Source organism: Chaetomium fimeti (assembly GCF_033439085.1).
Source record: "Chaetomium fimeti strain CBS 168.71 chromosome Unknown B0H64scaffold_4, whole genome shotgun sequence".
Taxonomy (NCBI): Eukaryota; Fungi; Ascomycota; class Sordariomycetes; order Sordariales; family Chaetomiaceae; genus Chaetomium; species Chaetomium fimeti.
Genome location: NW_026944332.1, coordinates 2,872,805 through 2,893,451, shown reverse-complemented (window position 1 = coordinate 2,893,451; position 20,647 = coordinate 2,872,805). Strand labels below are relative to the sequence as shown.

General features: G+C 57.4%; 4 protein-coding genes across 4 annotated transcripts; 3 read left to right on the top strand and 1 right to left on the bottom strand.

The window, feature by feature from the left end:
* Positions 1-531: 531 nt before the first annotated feature.
* B0H64DRAFT_161413 (ARP8-like protein) lies at positions 532-3,476 on the bottom strand. Its single transcript, XM_062798601.1, has 3 exons — positions 2,952-3,476; positions 2,788-2,866; positions 532-2,731 (listed from the first exon to the last, which is right to left on the bottom strand). Exons 1-3 carry the CDS (start codon positions 2,989-2,991, stop codon positions 577-579), a joined length of 2,274 nt encoding a protein of 757 aa, XP_062659530.1. The 5' UTR covers positions 2,992-3,476; the 3' UTR covers positions 532-576.
* Positions 3,459-4,716, top strand: B0H64DRAFT_161419 (uncharacterized protein). Its single transcript, XM_062798602.1, has one exon. It carries the CDS (start codon positions 3,927-3,929, stop codon positions 4,677-4,679), a length of 753 nt encoding a protein of 250 aa, XP_062659529.1. The 5' UTR covers positions 3,459-3,926; the 3' UTR covers positions 4,680-4,716.
* A 5,868-nt stretch (positions 4,717-10,584) lies between these two features.
* B0H64DRAFT_374161 (uncharacterized protein) lies at positions 10,585-12,928 on the top strand (the record flags this gene model as incomplete). The annotated part of the gene is made up of 3 exons (XM_062802315.1): positions 10,585-10,607; positions 10,675-12,349; positions 12,407-12,928. The coding sequence occupies 3 exons, from the start codon at positions 10,585-10,587 to the stop codon at positions 12,926-12,928; spliced, it is 2,220 nt and encodes a 739-aa protein (XP_062659528.1).
* Positions 12,929-16,954: 4,026 nt separating this feature from the next.
* On the top strand, positions 16,955-19,879 carry B0H64DRAFT_161318 (uncharacterized protein). The gene is made up of 4 exons (XM_062798600.1): positions 16,955-16,986; positions 17,074-17,359; positions 17,442-19,556; positions 19,637-19,879. Exons 2-4 carry the CDS (start codon positions 17,334-17,336, stop codon positions 19,842-19,844), a joined length of 2,349 nt encoding a protein of 782 aa, XP_062659527.1. The 5' UTR covers positions 16,955-16,986; positions 17,074-17,333; the 3' UTR covers positions 19,845-19,879.
* Positions 19,880-20,647: the final 768 nt, after the last annotated feature.

Genomic DNA, 20,647 nt, shown 5'->3' with positions numbered 1-20,647 from the left:
GTCCAAGTCGGGCAAGTCAGGCCTCCAAAACCACGGCACAGCTCAACCTCAACAGCTGAAGACCTCCTTCCTTAGTACAGGACCCCACCAAGTTGATTGGTGAAACAGGAGTAACCCCTCCACACAGGCGGAGCTTCCCCGTCTTTGGGTGGGCCTGCCCGGCGAGTGCCCCGCCCCGTCCGCCGGATGGCCGTGTTGTCGTTGCGGGGATGCACCAGGACCTTGCGGTCGGTCCTGATTTCTGGTGTTTCCTTCCTTGCTTTCTTTCTTTTTTTAAAAACCCCAATGTGAATACACGGGCGGCAACGGGCAGGTTGAGAGACAGGTAAAGAGGAAGTCAAGATGCTCTAGAAGTAATTTTATGGCCTATGGCTCTCAGTCCAGGAGATACTCAACCGAGGTGGAATCTATGGAAGTACAAGGCACATTTGAGAGAGCCCCCAAATAGAAAAATGAAACCGTTATTCATTCGCATTTCCTAGGACCCAGGAGACAGGTACCTCACAGTAACGCCACGAACCCCAAACTCCCAACCCCCTTCCCCCCTCCCACCTATCCATCACCCCACCCCCAGCCCTAATACTGCCAAAGCACCTTATGATACACCACCCTCGCGCCCAGCATCTTGTACTCAAACCCGCTAATCCACGAATCATTAGTCGGTAGCTTCGCAAACACACTCGCGCCCTTCCACACAACAACCTGCTCGTCCATCTCGCGGGCGCTGCGGCTGACCAGGATGCGGTCGGCGAGGTCGGGGCGGCGCAGCTTGAGCTTCTCCTCGAGGAAGGGGGCGAAGTGGGCGATCTTGGCGCCGCCGCCCACCACCATGATGCTGCCGAGCAGCTCGCGCACCTTCTTCTCGTCGCCCTTGGCCGCGTTCTGGATCGACGTCATGATGGCGATGTCGAGCGGCGCCAGCGGCAGCACCGAGTCGCGCTCGATGGCGAGCGACTTGGCGGACCGCTGCTGCACCTGCGGCTGGGATTGCCCCGCCGCGCCGTCGAAGGAGGTCCCCGGCAGGACGGAGGTGCCGTTGGCCGGCGCGGGCGTGCCGCCGTTGCGGGCGCTCGGCGCTGGGCTCCCGCCGTTGAGGTCGCGGGAGGAGCCGAAGACGTAGGGGACCGGCACGGGAGTGCTGGCGCCGTCGGGGGCTGGGGAGGGGGCTTTGGAGGTGCCCGGTGTGCCGGTGGCGTTGCCGTTCTGGGAGAGGAAGTTGAAGGGCTGGGTGCGCTCTTTGCTGGGGGTAGCCATGTCTGGTGCACCGGCAAAGCTGGCGGTCGCTGTTGCTGTTGTTGTCGTCGTTGTGACGGAGGGTTGGATAAGGGCAAGGATGGCGAGCTGGGCGGCCGAGGCCGGGTCGTCAGGAACCTCGACGTCGTAGGCGTTATACGAGCGGTCCATTAGTTTCCGTCGACCGCGGAGCTTGGTGGAGTTGTCGAATGTTGAGGGATCATAAAAGCCCATGGGTGAGAGGATAACCTCGTCGTAGAACTTGAAATGATACTTGCGCGTCGGCTGATTCGGTGCGCGCAGGTGGAAATCGAAGTTTTGGACCGAGATGTTGGCCTGCGAGAGGGTGCAGTACTTGATCTTGAGTTCCTCGGCCAGCAAGAAATCGTACCGTCGACGAAGGTTGATCTCCTGGTATGGGAAGCTGTCGTAGAGCATCATCTTGACGAAGGTCTCGGTGACGTCGAACCCGCCAAACTTGAGGTTGATCCTCGAATCCTCGATGCAGAGACCGTCTTCCACGCAGGCGATGGACGTCTTTTGCGCACCGACATCCACCACACAAGCTTGTGTGTATCCCGCGCCGAAGGTCGCGCCTATGCTCTCCTGGATGAAGGAGACGCGACCGAATTCGAAGAGCTCGATGCAAAGGTGCAGCAGCAGCTCGACATAACGCTTGTCGTAGAGGTCCGGGATGATGATGACGCAGCTGTACTGCTTCCAGTCTGCCTTCCGCTTGAGACCCAGCTCCCATCGAAAGGTCCGGTCAAGCAAAGTCTCTAGGTCGTTGAACAGGTGTGCCCTCGTCGGGTAGTCGTCCTCGTTCAGCCAGCCATGTTGAATCGGCCACCACAGCTTGAACTTGGGGTCCGAGTCGTCGGGCACGCGCAGGGCTTGTTGCCCAATGAATACGGACGAGGACGACTCGGTTTCCCGGGGGGCTTCGATATCCGTCCACTCGATCTGCAGAGGGTCGTTGTGTTGGGAGATGATCTCGGGCTCGGTCCGCCGGTTGAAGTTAACCACCAGGTCCTTCGAGTTGGGAAGCACCTTGCGCTTGTTGGCGCGCATGTCGACCTTGAGGTCATTGGACATCTTTTGGTACTTCTTAGACCACTCCTCGCCGTGTTGTTGGTCCACTGTCCTGCCCTCGAACTGGCGCCGCGGTAGCGCCTCGTGCATCTCGGATTCGGTCTGGGGGTACTTGGTGGCGAGGGTCATGGGGACCGTCTTCGGGAGGGCGTCGCTGGCAAACCCGATGCGCAGGTTCTGGCTCCCTGGGTGTATTACAATAATTTTCGAGGGATCCATAAAGCTCGCCGAAGGGGCCGGTCCATCCTCCCCCTGAAGATCGTCGACCGGAAGGGGGACTTCGTTGTTGGCATTGGCGGTGTTCATGGCGCGGTCTCGGTCCTTTGCAGTCTGGACCAGCCGGTCTCTATTCGCCTCGTTCTGTAGTCGGAAGGAGAGGAACTGGTCATCGCGCTTCATATAGTCCCTGGGGGCCTTTGTCAGTCCCTCTTCGCCATCCCCGACCAGACAACGAGCTCTTACGTATAGTAGTTCTTTTGGTTGATTGGAGGCACATCGGGCCAGCTGGTTTGCTTCATGCCATTGTCGGTTCGCTCGAGCCCTAACAAATGCCGGTTAGCAATGACTCTTTACAGCGAACAACAAATGGGTGGCCTTCTTTGGGGGATGTCTAGGGGAACACTAACCTTCCCGAAGGAGGACGCGGTCGCTGACTTTGCCCACCATCTTTGTGCGCGCCTGTCGCAGTTACGCCAGATAAAGATGGATATGTTTAACGTGAATGCGCGACCGCGGGCGATGGAATTGTCGGCACGTCGAGATGCAGGGCGGTGGGAAAAGTTGGTCCCGCGTTTTGGAGGACCAATATTCGTGGTGTTGAGGAAACTCGGTTTATTTTCTCGACCGGATGGTAAGGGAATTGGTGTGTGTTCGGCTGTATGTGGAATCGGGTTCCCGTTTGTGGGACCTTTGAAAGAAGGTATTGATTTTCGTTCACCGTGTGCCGCCAGTTTCTGGCCCTGCACCGGATTTGTTGATACGCATCAGCTCAACTCTCCAACTCGAGATCGTCCCGCAACGTTCACGAGTCCCCCTGCGACCGGCAGGCAGTGAGCCAAGCCACTAAACCCATTTCACAACTAATGCACTTGGCATATCCTTGGCAGGTTCACAGTCTCGCAACGCTGGTTTGGGGCATTCTCTCAAAGAAATGAGGCAAAGAATGCCAGCTGAAGAAGGCCTGAGATTATTTTGTGATTGTAAGCATCTCTTCATTACCTAAGCTACCTAGGTAGTACATTCGGTTTTTCTGGGCCTCTGTTGAAGGAGGGAAAATTGGATGGAACGTGAATTACAGCTGGCAAAGCTTTGAGATCACCTGCCAATGACGTCGCCACTTACACCACGGGCATGCTAGCAGCGGCAGGCAGTCAGCAAACGAACACCGAACACCTTGTGACCTTGGGTAATTCATTCGAAAGAAGGAGCGGGCATCGGCGCAATATCGTACCGGAAGTCTGCAAAAGAGGGCCAGAACTTCCTTTGACACATATTCCACCTCTTGAACTACGTTCGCAGCTCACCAACTCCCCTCCAAAGCCATCATTGTCACCGTCAATACAACTAGATCCGATCCTACATTCATTCAAAGAACACTCACGATGGCTCCCATCCAAGTCTACACTAAATCCCCCATCAACGCCGCCAAAGCCTCCGGCGCAACCCCGCAAACCGCCGCCCCAGCCGAACCCCCCAACAACAACCCCCCAGCCCACACAACTACCACCACCACAACCTCACCATACCAACCCTCTCCCAACCCACCCCCAACACGAACCACCCCCTCCCAACAACAACAAGGCCCGCCTCCCCCACAACCAGGCGCAGTCCCGCGCCTCCCCGAAGCCACCGGCCTCCCAACCGCGACGTCCTCCGTCCCACCCCCGCCCCGCGCAGGCGCAGGCGCCGCACCCCCGGCACCGACCGCCGCGCCGACCCAGCCCCCGAGCGCCAGCGCCAGCACAACAACAGGCTACCCGCCGCCGCCGCTGCCCCAGATGGGCATCCCGCCACCGCAGACGGGGTACAACCAGCGCGGAACGAGCAGCAACTACGGCCCGGGGTCGGCGGCTTCAGGGGTGGGGTTGGGTAGCTTAGGCGGCGGCGGTGGTGGTGGTGGTGGTGGTATGGGCTCGATGTCGGGGCCGGCGGGGTATCAGCAGAACGCGTCTGCGTCGGGGTATGCGCCGCCGCCGCCGACGGCGTACCACCAGTCCGGGCGGGGCGGGGAGGGGGATGGGGATGATGAGGAGGGTTTTTTGGGGTCGGCGATGAAGCTTGCCAAGGCGGCGGGGGAGAGGCTGTCGGCGGCGGAGAGCGAGGTTTGGAGGAGGATTAATGAGGGGAGTAAATAGGCGTGGGTGTGAGGAGAACTTCGATGTGGGTGGGAGGACTGGTGGAGGGGACGACTAGAGAGAGAGAGAGAGGATTCAAGAGATGGAGTTTGAGGTGTGGATAGCCGAAGCTGTTATCCCATCCTGGAGTGGCATTCGATTCGATGTTGGGTGCCCGGCACGGGTATGCTGCATAGCAATGGAGTTGAGTTCGAGGAAGTCGAGGCGGTGGATTACTTGGTAGGGCTGGTTATGGAACCAATCCCACCCACTTACACAAACGATCATAGCAAGATTCGCTGTGTCTTCAACCCGCTAGTCTTGCGGGCGTCTACGCAGTATTGTTCCCGAAAGCCCTAGTTTTCTAAGTGTGTCACCAACCAAGAGCACCAGAGAACGGTGTAGGACCCGGAAAGGATTTATAGTTTTTTGGGATGGGGTAAATACAACCTAATGAAGGTCTGAGCATGGAGTAGTATAGTCACCTTCTTCAGATCCATCGTTCAACCATGTTAGTTTCTTGAATAATTGTTACCGCAGCAATAATACCGCCCACTGGGATTGAAGGTACCATGGCCTGTAAACTCAACAGGGCTGCAGTTCAGATCCCGGCGCCGACCAGGCTCTCCCACTCCATCGGACTCGTCGCCACCCCAAGACCCAGGCATTAACGCCCAGACGGGAGGATCTCCAGCTAGCTTCGCCACGTCCCCCCTCTCAGGGACAGCCCTCTGCGGCTCAGCGCGGCGTTGCTGCTCACCCGCGCTTCTGGGTTCTTACACGACCGTGCCCCTGCGCTAATAAGGGAACCAAGTGCCTCTCGTCCCGTCTCTGAGAGGCACAGCTGGCCCCACGCCTCGGTTGGCTCAATCTGTGCCGGCTCAACCTCAGACAAATCCTTCTGTCATCAATTCCCTCGCCGAGGGATCAGGTTTACAAATGGTTGGCATAGCGGGGGAATCCCGGCCCCGGATTTGAGTTTGCTGGGAAGCCCGAGTCAGGTCCCCGAGTGGCCGGGAGAGGGGGAGGGGGAGGGAATGCCCCGGGCTGAGACTTGGCCGTGTAAAGTGAAGTGCGTATGTCAGTCGTGGTGAGGAGGCACACGCCCAACTCGGCATCTCGGCTAGACTTCCACAGCTCAGCCAGCGGTTGAGGACAGCCCACGCGTCCTGCGAGTGAGTCAGAGCTACGGAATGGATGGCCTCGGGGCAGACGGGTTGTGGGGTTAAGCTGGTCAACACCAGACAGTAAAGCAAGCGTCGCGGCCCCATGAGAGCAGAACACGACGACCCAGCCAGCCACAGTCATCAACGCCAACTGGTCAAGACTCAAGGATAGGATATCTTGTGCTTTTTCTTTTTTGCCACTCTCACCCCTCTTTGCCCCTCTACGGCCTTCGAGCGGTTGGTTATGAGGTTATCTTTCCTCCCTCCCCCGCCTCGGATCTCCCTCCGCCGCTGGGTACATCCCTACTGAGTCCCGTGATAGGTGCCCGCCGAGGCCCGGCGTCGCGGCGTCCACGCAAGCCACATCCCACAGCTGCCCCGCAGATGGGCAGACGAGCATGGTCCAGCACGCCGGCACACAGGGCTCCGTCCAGGAAGAGCTCGATCAGGCGGCCTCTTCCTGTTGGAACAAGATCGCGCCATCATTGGCTCCGGGATCTCCATAAGAGCCGACGTATAGGCCGTGGAAAGGACGGCTAAAAGGCACGATAATTTCCCAAAGCGGCGGGCGTTGTCATGCAAAACTATGAAAACATGTCTGATCTCCGGCGGCGTTCGGTTACAGTTGTCACCTCCGATACGCGAACAGGTCGCCGAGCGCCAGGCTGGGTTGCCGGGCTCGCCGAAAACCGATCAAGGCAGCAAGGGAGCAGGGGTGGCCAGTCAGGTTGGGCTGGGCCCTGCACGGAATATGTTATGGAAGCTGCGTGGAAGGGGGCGTCCGAGCACTGCAGCAGCAGGGCAGCGAGGAGATCCGAGATTGGCGCGGTCAATCGACACAAGCCGAGTATCGAGGAAAGTGCAGAGGTATGTACGGGCTGACTCGTTACCAAAGACGGGCGAAAGAAGCACAATCCCCGTGTTGCTGATGGGCTGGGGGCTGCTTGCGGCCAGGTCGAAGCTCGGTCGAGCGGTGACCTCGCAGCCTGGCTTACAAAGGCGTTGCCCGCCGGCCAGCCCTATAGGTCGATGATATCTACCGCTAGGGCTACCAAGCCAGGTTACCCATGACCTCCGGACCTTAAGAAGTGATCATATAAGAGGGGATGCTCGGGTCGATGTGGAGGAGATAGCAGGGTGAGCAATCGGGATCCATAGCAGGGGGACAAAACGAACAACAGCCGGCGGAGCGAGTGGCAAGGTCGGATCGTTTCGGAGAGGAAACCTGCACATTGAAAATCGAATCTTTCCATCTTGAGATCAAGGAACGCTGCAGGTAGTTAGCGTAGGCTGTGTAGTTTGACGAAACGAGAAACTCATTAGAGTAAAACGGAGAAGGATAGCGGGGAACGAATCAGGAACGGATGAGTGGTTTCGAGATGCACCCCAAAATGGTTCATGTCACCCCGATACGACGCCCAAACATCGAGCGACTGGGTATGCTGACGATGAAGGGGTTGTGGGGTTTCGCTCCCGCAACCTGACCAAACGTCACCAAACGCCCCCATCATCCTCCTCAATTTCAGCTTTTTCTGTTTGTGGTCCATGACACGCCGAGCATGCCATCGGGAGAAGGAACCATCCGATGATGATTTGAGATGGGTATCATGGAGGTTTTTGAATTGTACTTGTAGTTTCTCATCACCCAAGGATTGGGTATTCCAATTCTTTGCTCTCGGCCTTGATTATCTCCGGAGCTTATGGCGGGGGCTAGCTCGGCAGCGCAGGTTGTCAGCAGCACGTAACCACGTAAACTGCGTAACCTACCCTTCGGAGAGTTGCGATCTGGATCTTGAAAGAAGAGACGAGGGGCTTTGCTCCCTTGCTGACTTTTGGGATGAATGGCTCGATGGCTCGATGGCGAGACGAAGTGCAGTTGTGGAGGTAGCATTGGTCCCGCCTCTGCGACAAATCTGAGACGGATGACCCCTGCTTGACCCCGCTGATGAAGCTGCTCTGACCCACCCTGTCGTGCTTTCCCGCAGACCCATGAGACCCACAAGCCGCGGACTTCGGGTCCGTGGAACCAACCTTGCAGCAGATTCCCCTTTTGGTGGCGAATCACGACGCGCCCGAAGCCCGCTGCAACGTCGACCTCAAACGTCTGCAACCCCTGCCGTGACTCGCGTCTTCCTCTCCAACGACATCGCTCGCTTTTTTCGACCGCGTTCCGGATACCATCGCTTTCACCACCACCGCCACCACCACCATCTTTTTTGTCTTTTTTTTCTTCGGAGGAGACCAGTCATGATTTCAAAACCCCCTTGCGGAATCCGATTCATCGAGTTTAGGCAGCCACATTTCCGCGAGGTCGCACGTACCTGCCCTGGCTGTGGGGTCAATTAGGTGGGAAATTCAGAAATCCCCAAACTGCCAACTGTCCATTTCCACTATCCCAGAACCATCATCGCATTCCGCCCTTCACCAATCTGCTGTGTTGGGCTTGGGATGCCCTGCGCACGGCCTCTTGTTGGTCATCCCTCGCTATTTGTTGCCCGCCCCGACCCGTCAGCCCGCCAGCCCGCCCATTCACAGCCACTGAAGCTGGCCCTCCTCGATCGATGGCACCGGGCAAACAGTGAGGTTACTTACCCAGAGACATGGACTGACAGGCTGCAACATCGCGCCTCACCCGCACCCAAAATGTAGTGTATCATCCAAATTCGCAAGCTTGACTCCTTGTGGCCCAAAGTGTCGAGAGGGACAGAAGTTTGACGGTTCAGCGGCACCTGATCCTGCAGCCCCCAAGACTTCCTCGGAATCTGTCTGCCCAGATCTTCAGACCCGGCCGGGTCTGGATTCACAGCCAAAGCCGCACATCATGTGGGGATCTGGGGCAAGGCGAAAACAGGAGTGTCCCTGAATGAGATCCGGATCGCCCATGCCAAAACAGCGCCCGATGCTGGCGCCAAACATGCTCAACCGTGATCTTCGGTGCCGAGCCAGGGCCGGCCTTGACTAAAAACGACGTTTCCGTTGCGACCATCTCGCGGCGGCTGCAACCCATTGGAAGAACCGAGGCCGGATTCGCGATGCGGGAATCACCGGTCTTGCGTGCCAGGTTAACTGCTCGATCGCCTTGGCCGTGTCAAACAAGCCGCACAAGCCGCACAAGCCGTGAGATCTTATGATGGTGTAGGCCTTGGGCGGCGGTTTGCGAACACATGAGGTCTGTGGTTTTGGGCTGATGTGCACCTCATCGCCCGTTTCTTACTCTTCTATTTTCTGCCCCCACCATCTCTTTCGGAGTCTTCCCACGTTGCCACCTCGCCCTTCGCTCTCGGGACGCATGAGGTGAGACAAGCCACCTCCTCCCCCGCTGTCTTTCCCCCGGGGCCGCCCTGCCCAGCCTCAGCCTCGACGGGCCCCGCTCCCGGCCGGGTTTAGCTCCCTCTCATTCACCCCCTTCGTCTCGTCTGAGTGGATTGTGTCGTGCCGCAGTCAGGTACCGGTTTCTGAACAAACGATATCGCTTCTTCTCTTCTTCGTTTGTTCTATTTTGGCCCCGCCAAACCACCTCCCTCCCTTCCCCGTCTTGTCATACCTGGGCCTGCGCAGCCCGACCCTCCCTATACACGGTAACAAGCTTCCGTTGTGGCTCCCTGGCTGCCCATCAGGTCTGCCCTTCGGATCTGCTGTAGATTGGGTTCAGATCTTGGGCATCTGCGAGCAGCCCATTCGGCCTGATGTCCAGGCCCCTCGATCTGGAAGAGGCAGAATATTTTTAAGCCTGGTCTTCTCATGTCTCCAGCTACCCCGTCATCTGCGGACGGATGCTACCCTACCCCCTGCTCGCCCTTGCCAGCCCATCCCGACTCTGTCTTTCATGATCCCTGCACCTGGTCCCCTGGGAGCCGGGCCAAGAAGATTCTCGCACACCCCAAGTGACCTCAACCTCACAGACGTCAGTCAGGTTTGTAGCAGGAAAATCCGGCTTAGCTCCTACCGGTGTTCTGAACCCGACCCTGTTGAGCCGTAACTGCGTTGCCCCCCCCCCCTCTCTCCTCCACTCCCACCCCCCGGTCCCCGAGCCTGGACTCCCGGTTCGCGGTAGTTTCTCTCTTATACCCCAGGGTCCTACGCCGCCCCGTCATCCGGGCCTCTTTTGTTCCTTTCGCCTCGTCCCACCCACGGAAGTTCACACTGGTTGTCCCATAGTCGCTCCTTTAACAAATTCTGCAGCCCCTGAAATATCAGCCTCTGGTCTATAATATACCAAGAGCCGGTTCTCTTCCGCGTACCCCGGACGGGCACCAGCTGTGGACTGCTGTTTGACGAGGAGCCTTTCCCTCATCCAGCCCATCACGTTCCTTTTCCCACCACTCCTCCGATACCTCGGTTGGCATTCCTTGTCTTTTACTCTTCCTCCCAACACCTAGCCATCGGCCCTCCCAGCTCTTCGGTCCATCCAGCGGCCCTCCATTCATTCACACCATTTCGCCACTCCTTACTACCCATCGTCGCACACATTCCGGCTTCCAACCGACACACAACAACACACACTCATCTGCTACAGCTGACCGGACGTCTGATGCCCAGAGCCCGGACATCGCGCGTGTTATAAGATCCCGGTAAGTTACAAGAGCGCCCTACTGGAGTCTGATGACACACGATACGCTGGCGCGGTGGATCCCCCTAGCGGGCCCCTCGAGCACCATGGTTCGGTTTGGTCCCGGATATTCATGCTAACCCTCCCCCAGACGATTCAACTTCCGATCGATAGATTCCCAGCACACTCTTTTACCTACAGTCGCGTAGTCATGGACTCGACTCAGGGCCATCTGTACGCCTTCACTCATTGCTTGCCGCTCTCCTTACCAAGGAACACAACACTTACATGCATGTTATAGACGGCACGAAACACAGATACCTTCCTTCACCTTCAACGAGCCCGGCACCAAGTACGGCGGAGAGACCGCGCCGCTTCATCCAGCTCCCGTCCTCGCCATGAACGGGAATACCACGCTACCGCCTAGGACGGATTCGATGGCAGCATCGCATGCAGTATGGGGGGCGCCGGCTTCTCAAAGCATGAGGCCGCGGCCCGCTACGATTCACGAGGGCTTTTCGTTCTGCGTTGGGGAAGGGTTCGAAGGCCTTCCGGCGTGGGACTCGACGGCATTGCAAATGCAGCACCCGACAAGCGACGCCATGTCATCCAGGCCCATCTCCGTTCACCAAGACTTTTACCCCACCACCACCACCATGGATAGCAGTGAGTACCTCGACCGGCATGGGGCCATCGAGGGGCTAACCCTTCCGCCAGATGCGTGGGCACAGAAACCATGTGACGGTAGCCTTGGGATTCCCGGTTTCGATTCCGATATGATAGGGCAGGCCTACACGACCGACGAGGCGATTCCGATCCTCGATCTTAGGACCTCCGGCCCTCCCATGGACAGCGACGCGATGGCGTTCGACGGAATAAACCCGCGCAGAATGTCTGGTTCCTCTTTTACCGTGTCGACCACCGGTGGCTTGTCAGAAATGGCTTCCTACGACGATTTCTCGACCGCGCTCTCAGACGCTCCCTCGCTCACTTCCGACTACCCCCCGCCATCCAACCGAACGTCCATGATCTCGTCGACCCAGCTGTCGCCTGTCGCTTCGCCGAGAATGACGCCGCAAAGCCGGTCGGAGTTGGTACGGACCCAGAGCAGGGGAAGAGCCTCGCCGTCGCCGCGGCCGGGCGTGCGCGCTGCGCCCTATTCGGTCGAGAGCGCGAGGAACAAGAGATGGTCTACTGGGTCCTACGGTACCGCGTCCAACCGGCGACCGTCCCCTTTCGTGTACCACCACCCGCACGATGCGTTCAATATGCACGCCCGCCTGTCGTCGCGCCACTCTTCGCCCACGGTTGCCCAAGGCCAGCTGCCATTGAGCTTCGGGAACCTGCAAGCCGCACAGCAGCATCCGTACCTTTACAATAACGCACCGGCCTTCCAACGCAACAGCATGCTCCTACCAACCCAGCTGCCGTCTCATACCTTCCATCCTGAAACGCACCACCATCAATTTGAGACTCCTCCTCCGCTGCTTTCTCACGGACTCTTCAGGATGCTCCAGAGCAACGCCGATCCGCACTCGCTTCACAGCCATTACGCTGACCTCTCGGACCCGCCTGACTTGTACGCCTCGCTACACGAAGAACAGATTCCCCCACCACCCGAGGACATGAACCCCGCCGACCCGGACCTCACACCCCACGAACAGGAGCTCAGATTCGAAGGTGACCTGTACACGCCAAGGTGGGTGCGAGGACACGGCAACAAGCGGGAAGGCTGGTGTGGTATCTGCAAGCCGGGCCGGTGGCTGGTGCTCAAGAACTCGGCTTTCTGGTACGACAAGAGCTTCACGCACGGTATCAGCGCCGCCACGGGCAACCCCTTCCAGGAGCCGCAGGAGACGAGGCGCATGGATGGTAATCCCGATGTGTGGGAGGGCCTCTGCGGAAGTTGCAATGAGTGGATTGCGCTAGTAAGCAGTAAGAAGAAGGGAACGACGTGGTTTAGGCACGCCTACAAGGTAAGATCGCTCCCTAAATACGCCTTGTAAAACACACCCACTAACTCTTTTATCCAGTGCCACACCCACCCCAAAATCAAGGACGCGCCCAAGCGCAGGAGGGAGAGCAGCAACACACGCGCGCTGGCGGCGTCGAACATGGCCAAGCCGCGGGTCGAGCCGGTCACACCGCAGATGGCGCCCGCTATCTCCGCCGCCGGTACGCCGACGCCGGCCAAGTCTCAGTTGTCGACCCCGATGCCCCTACAGCCTCCGCCTCAGCAGCAACAGCAGCAACAGCAGCAACAGCAGCAACAGCAGCAACAGCAGCAGCAGCAGCAGCAGCAGCCAGCTCAGCAGCGGCCGCTGTCCCAAGGACGCCAGAACCACCAGCAACAGCCGCATCCGCCCCTGCCGTCCCAACAACTGCAACAACAGCCGCACATCCAGCTCCAGCCTCCGCCCATGCCCCGTGCCCGGGCCCTGCCGCCGCAGCTGCACACTCAAATGTCCACAGCGCCGCCGCCGCCGCCGCGCTCCTCCCTCATGAGCCCCGTTGGGCCCATCCCTGGGGTGGACGGGTTCCCGAACATGATCTGATCCAAAACTTTCGCTTCGTATCACAAGACTGGTCTCTTCACTTTTATTCCTACTTGACCTTTTAAAGATCAATATCAAATCAACCGGAGGGCGGGAAAAGGCACAAAAAAAAGTTATGATGCCGTTATGACCGGATACCAAACATCTTCTTTCCCCTTCTTGTAAGGGCCAGAAACCGAACCTGAATTTGCTGATGAGGATGATGATTCAGGCTTCTGCTTGGGGATGTCACTTTTTTTCGTATCATATCAGATAGACTGGGCCGGTACTACCGGAAGGGGGTGGCGGCGGGATGAATCTTTCTTCTTTTTTTTTCCTGTCTCATTTTTTTCCTCGTGCTTCGTTCTTCATTCCTCCTTCTGCTTCGGTGTCGCAGACGGGGGAGTCTAATTCCAAGTCGACAAACAGATTGATTCGTGTTTATTTTCTCGTATATCTTTGTTTTTCTTTCATCCCTGCTTTCCTTCATCCGGTTCGTCCCTTTTCCATTTCATGTTGCGATTTCTCTTGCTATTTCACTTTTCTCCTTCTTTTCATCACTTGTCACTCCAGTTCTTGCACTCCTTCACCAAACTGTTTAGTTTCGCTTCTCTCCCCTCATTTGGAAACAAAACCCCTTAATCACAGCGTTAGCTAGTTTATTAGTTTAGGTAGATAGATAGTCTCGGTCTGGGATGGGAAGGTTATGATCGGTGGGTTGGTCATGATGACGAACCTTTGTTGATACCCCTGGCAAATAAGAGGAGGAAAACGCGAGATGGGAATGGGAAATGGGGGGTTGTTGTCGAGGTTGGTGGGCGAGGGAACACTGGGAGGAAGGAAATCTGGTTGGACTAGGTAGTCGCGGTGGAGGAAAATGGAAGATTGTTTTCTGCGCTTCACAAGCACCTGATGCCTGACTTTGTTCTCGGTGATCATAAATGTCGTCTTAAAAGACAATTGCGTGTCATAAGTTCTTGGAGTCAATAGCCTGCTCCAGCGGCTCCAACTAACACACACACTTAGACAACTCGATAGTTCTCCAAAACCACCGCCTCATATCCCCAGGAGAGGCGAATAGCCGACTAAGAGTCGATGGGGTGGGAAGGTAGTTAGGTCACATCCTGAAATTGCGATCAAAACACGGCTCGTTCTCTCGACACTCCAGCATCAACCCAGCTTTTTACGGGCATATATCGACCCGAGCTCTTTGCCACGCGGTGGTTCCGATTTACTGGAAGCGCTTAGATGAGCTCGCGGAGCGAATCGCCCTTTTTGGCCCCCACTCCCTCTATTTAGGTTCAACCTAGGTAGTTCGAGAGGCGTGCTCTGAAGGACACCGGCGTGACCGGTCGTTTTGATCTCACTTGTGAAGAAGGGATGTCGGCGTCTCGGGAGGGATGTCTGTTTGCCCTCTTGACATTCCAGCAATTCGACTCGAGACGGGATTACATGTGTCCACCCCTGGCTCAGAACATCGGCGTGGCTGACTCGGCAACGCCATTTGGTTCCCGATGACCGAGAAAAGAAATTCTCGTCTCTGCCCTACGGAGCCTGGTGGCAGGGATGTTTAAGTGCTTGCATAACCGGCGATACTTCGTCCTCTGCCACGTCTCCTGTGGCTGACCTCGAAGAGTGGGCTGGTCGTGGATTCAAGGCCCAGGTAAAAACAGCCGTATTCGTACATCAAAAACATTTCGTTCGAACGTTCTCATCGTTCGGTGTAATCCGGACGGGTTTTTTTTTTTTTAGAACGGTGTTCGGCACTGAGATGTCACTCGTGTTCCTCAGCACTCGATGCAGGGGCGGTCAAAGAGGAGACGCCATGCAGACGGCTGGGCTCTCGTGATCGGCCTCACTAGTTCTTCTGCCCTGTTGGTTCGCTCGAACGATCGGGGGCGATCATGTCGGATGATCAGCTTTGGTGACTTCCGTCGGGTGAGAAGGGAACGTGCAGAGAGGTCTTCGCTCGCCCGTCAGCCCCCACTGGAGGGGTGGTTGAACCCTCACTGGCTCAATTCCCCGCCAATCAAGCCTGACCCAGCGGATCTCGGCTGGCCCTGGCCAGTCGTTGTGGGGATTCACGACACATCTCGGACGAGAACATTCAGAGCTTCTTCGAGACGCTCGAGGTGGTCCCTGGAGGCTATTTTCGGGTTTCCTGGCCCAGCGAGCGGCAAGAGGGCCAATTCTGTGGCCCTCGGTCCTCAATTGATACCCAATTGGTAATTGTTACCCCCCGGCTCATCCTCATCACTGAGAGGTTGTTACTTTCGAGTCCCTCGGGATGAGCGACGCATCGTTCAACTTAAAAGCCGAGCTGAACACAACTGCGCTTGTGCATGGAAGGCGGCGCCAAATCTCCGTGTTGCATTGACGCAGGAACCCCCGAGATGCTACAGGTCAACCCCAGATCTGCTGTGCAGACAAGTCAAGGCCGGTCCGGACGGCTTGCTCAATTTCCTTCTCCTGCAACGTGAATTGGTTGCCCCCAAGAGGTGCAGAAAGCCGTCAGCTTCTTGACCCACCTCGACTGATCCCGTTTGCTGGCAGTGTGGTGCTTCTCATGCAGGCTCCTTTTCGTGCAGCAAGGGGGATTCCTCCGACGCAGATATCCGATCGTGGGCGGGAGCAAATGCTGGCGCATGCAGGCCGCAATCTCGAAGTCGATGTCACTTGAGACATCATGATAAAGTCAGAACTCGTAACTGAGAAATCATGAATCAATGGAAACTCGGTCCATTTCGGGAATGTGACTTCTCGAATTGACAAGGCTGCTTCTGTGCTCAGGCGACAAGGGCAAGAGGTTCACTCCACTCCATCGTTATCATTGGCTCAGCACGTGCGAAGGCACATCGAGTGTGGACCGTCCAGGCCCTGCCGGTGGCTTCCCGCCAAAAACGGCTTCCAAGGTTCATTCGACATTGCAGCCTGGTTTCCAGCGTCGCCCTTGCACTGCACCAAACCTCCCCCACCAGTCTGGCCCGCTGATTGGAACTGCTGCCTCCCAGAGCTCCTGTTGAGAGGGAGGGCTTTTTTGACTCATCTATCACGTTCAACAGTCGAGCAATCGTTGGACTCGCCGAGGCTAGACTTGACCGGCAGTTTGTTTTGGGATTCGAGACCGAGATGGGGTCTTGGTGGGTTCGGTGAGTCCCCGAGAAAGCAACGGGGAAACACCAACTGAGGTTAGGAAGTGGTGAGAGAGGCGAGATCCCAGCTTCCGACACCGTCGCACCGCTCTTCTTGAATTTCATGACATGCAGTTCCAAGGATTCGATGCAACAGTCTCGCTCCGTCCCATATTCTGTAGGAGAGACGATTGCCTAATACGGGTGAATCCGAAGGGGCGGAGACGGGCCCGAGCTACCTACCCCCCTGTGAAGCTCACTGCTCTTTCAATGGCAGCTCTCCATCGTCCTGTGGATGACAGCTCGGCGAATAATTTACGGGCATTCCTTGCTGCAAACCTCCCAACCCGCATCCCTCTCGGCGTTGGAATTCACGGCCGTCCCTGACCAACGTGAATTCCCCCCCGCCGCGTCGAAGGGTCGAAATCCTCTGGTCTTCCAACGACCCCCACCTTCTCTCTCACACAACCGGCACCAGCCACTGTTCCCGACTGCCTGACTGCAGTGAACTCCTTTAGCCGCCTCCATTTCATCAGGGACAACCACACAAGCTGCACGCACGACACAAACCAGGTCTCGTGCGGCCGTTGGATTTGTCTTGCTTGCCGCCGGCCGTCAGGCATTAGATTCGCCTCAACACCTTCAGCACTTGTGTCACCCTACGCACCTCCAAACCCAAACTTGACGAGCTGGTACGCGATACGATAGGTGCATGGTAATACAACACAGGCCGTACCTGACTATCTCTACCGTGCCGCCCGCCCAGCGCTTCCGACTGCCGTTCGCCCAGCACAGACCCAGCCGTACTACAGGACTTTCAGCCCCCAGCGATTGACCATCAACTCTGCCCCGTGGACCAGCGACGTTGGCGTTGTTGCGACTGAATACCATCTTCCACCGACAACTTCACCAATTCAGTTCAGTTTCTTGCCCCGCCGTCGTGTCGAGGTTCGTTATCAGCTCCGCTTCGTCTCCATCCGTCCCGAGCCCCGCCGCCAGAAAATGCCGTTGACTGACCGGCTCTCTCTTGACCAGGTGAACGATTGCTCGCCTTGACGACACAAAACCGAATCATTAAGCGCCGATCTGGGCTTTCCGACAAGACGACTACGCCCCCCGAGTCGGCATCTCCCTCCCCGTATTTGCGCTCCCGGTTACCGTCCGGACCGATTGCCTCCCCACCTGCGACTCGACGTGCTCTTGACGTACATACAACTGTGCCGATTCGTTTACACGACTTGCTTAATCTCATGCCGCGACCCGGGATACAGCTTTGAAACAGAGTTCAGTCTGCTATGAGTGCGGATCCGCTAGGTTCCAGGTTCGCCCGTTCCTATTCTTGGTCCAATGCGCCCAGGTTCCTGCGTCCCGGGAATAGTTGTGGTGCTGATATAATTTCGCAGTTTTGGTGATTCAACCGCTCAACCTCCTACACCTAAACGAACCCCGATATCCGCCACCTTGCCAAGCCCCAATTTGGAAACACCCAAGCACGGCCAGGGACGTTTCGACGAGTCGAGCGGGTGGACACCTCGTTTTGCCGAGGAATACTCCGTCTTCAACGCGACCCCGGGAAATCTGAGAGGCTCTCGGATCCCCTTCCCCGATTTTGGTCCTTCAACCCCATATCTCGGTGGCCCGGGTCAGAAACGGCCCTTGTCCATCGACGGAATCGGCCTCGGAGTCGCCGTCCATGGGAACGAGCACTCGCCCAACCCCAGCCTCTCGTTGCCTCCTGTCGAGCCGTCCAAAGTCCTACGTTCATCCCCGACCCCATTGACAACCCCGACGTTTGATCACTCAGACGCCGCTAGCCAAGCCGCGGAATCCATCGACCGGTCTGCGAAGAAACTTCGCCGCGTTGCGATTGTCACAGAACCGCAAGGGCAAACAGCGACCCCTCCTCCCTCAGCCCGCAAGGGTGAGCGTAAGCTTGCGCCCAAGCTTGACACCATTGCCATGCAAAATGACCAGGACTATGGCCAGCAGGCGCACTTTATGGCGTCTGCCCAACAACAGGGCATGGGTGGCTTCGTAACGGCGCAAGGTGACATGTTTGGCTACCCTCTGTCGGCTCCGGCTGCACCTCCGTATGGCGCCCAGCGATCGTTCTGGGATACGGACCCTGGCCTTGCCGGGATGGACATCGACTTCGGCGCCAACGGCGGCGGCGTCTTCCAGCCTCCGACACCTCATCAGGCTCCGGGGCCCGTGGACTGGGCAGGAACCAACCAACTCTTGCAGGGCCAAGGCGGCATGGACGGACACGGGGATGCGTCTGCCGCCGCCCATCAAGCCAACCTTGGTTCTCAGCCGCCCATGTCGATGCTCGTGACTTCTTCCGCGGACCATTCCATGTTCGCGGCCAGTTATCCCACTCCTATCGATGACCCCTTCGGGATGGCCGACGCAGGCGGTGCGGTGAACCCGGGGCTCCTGTTCAGCCGGCCTCAGTCGGCAAACATGGAAGCCCCCTCCTTCAACCAGCCCGTGCCGGTGCCGAACCAGAACCCAGCGACGGCGCACGGCAGCCAGATGACCAGTCGGGGACCATCCACGTCGAAAGCCACTGGGCGGGCTGAGTTACGCCGTTCGGCCAGCGCAAAGGATCCGACTCCGAGAAAGCAAGATCGGACTTCGGCAAGCTCTCCGGTCAAGGAAACCGGCCGTCCCGGACTCTCTCGGAGCTTTAGCGAAAGCAGGGGAAAGAAAACGGCGAGCCGGCCATCTTTGCCTCCGCTCGCGCCCCGGCCGCGGTCTCAGCTGGTAAGCCATGCGGGCGTTAATGCCAACAAGCCTGTCATTTCGCAGCCTCAACGACCGAGTGGGAGGTCGTCGCCGTCCAAAAGTAATCATCACCACCGGCTGTCGAGTCTGTCCTCAATCCCGGAAACAACGGGCCCGGAGATGAGGACGCAGGCGACCTTCATGATTGATGCCAATGGTCGTGCGCGGGTAGAAACGACGGTGGTTGTGGTGGATGAACCTTCGCCGACCCCTTCTAAACGGCACAGTTCGTATTCTGTAACCAGTCGTCAACAGTGGAACTCGTCGGATGACGACTCGTCGTCGACGGATGATGAACCCATCATTATTCCCAGCAGGAATACGTCATTTGCGCTTCCAGACCCTCGGAAACCGACGACGGTTCATCCCTTCCACAACTCGCAACGAAGCATGAGCGAACGTAGCACCACGTCATACACTAGTTTTCATGGGGGATCCCAGGAGGCGGGCGACAGTGACGGGGAGACGGTGGTGAATGATTTGACCCCGACGCACAAGGCTTCGGGCGACGCGCTGAGCGAGCTCCGAAAGCTACGGGAGACGAGGCAGAAGCAATCCAGCTCAAAACCGAAGCGCTTTGTTCCGAGTCACTATCCCAGCCATCCTTCCACATCGCCAACGACCATGAGCGAGTCGAGCCTACCGACGCCGACGAACGATAGGACGACCCGCGGCGTCCGTTGTGTTTGCAACAGGGCCGAAGCCGGCCGAGACGATTTGCTAATTCAATGGTGCGTATTCCGTCATCTTCAAGGACTCCCTTCTCGTCCCGATCGATATCCAAGCATGCATGCTAAAGGAAACCAATTAGTGAATCATGCGAGATGTACGTGCATGGCCAATGTGTCAGCATCACGCACCGAACGGTCCCATCCATCTATATTTGTGCCTTTTGTGCCAACACACCCAACCTGCGAGGCGGAAGACCCCGAGACAACGGGCGCGCCCCAGGGACAACTGGACCTTCGGGGTCAGGGACGTCTCCACTCGCGCACAAGTCCCTAAAGTCCTTTCGATGACACGTCTACCTATCAGGGGTATATGAATAGCTTCTCCCCTTGGAAACGGACAAAGCCCAGCAGTTACGAGTTATATGATTATCACGCGCCGATGCAGGGGGTGCAAGACCACCCCCTGCCAATTTATTGTCAACATGACTTTTGGGTTATACAGGTTTAGACAAGAGGACAACCGACAACGGCCGGCTTCGCAGTCAATGCTGCTGCTGAGTACATACGATACATACCCGAACGAACTTTTGATAGTTTTTTGAATGATGAATATGAGCACAAACCCTCCGAGCCTCTGTGGATAAGCTCCCAATCCAACGTGGCCACTTGCTGTTCCGCACCCTTGCGGCTTCGTGCGGCAGATCTCGGGAGGGAGATGGACTCCCGAACCCGGGGTCTCCGGAAAGCGGGCTTGTGATACCGAGCGACCCCAAAGCACCGCCATTGGGCATCATCCCTAGCTTGAAGATACATGCCCATCACGAGAAGGAAGGACTGAACTAACAATTCCGTTTACAGGTCGTCGCCGAGGCCGTCAAGGTGCGTCCGAGCCAGAATCCCTCGTGCCCCAAACGTGGTTGCGAGGATGAGGGGGGATAGGGAGCTCACATTGTGCTTGAATACAGGTCCTCAAGGCAATTGAGACGAATAATCCCTCGGTTGGCAAGTTCAATCTGCAGGAACACCTCCTGGGCGGTGTGAGTTTACTTTCCTTTTAATTATTCTCGCTGTCTCTCCGCTACGGTGACCGCTGGGGTTCCGCCGTCTTCTTGCAGCACAACTGGGATGTTATTGGACTGCTAGCCCAATCA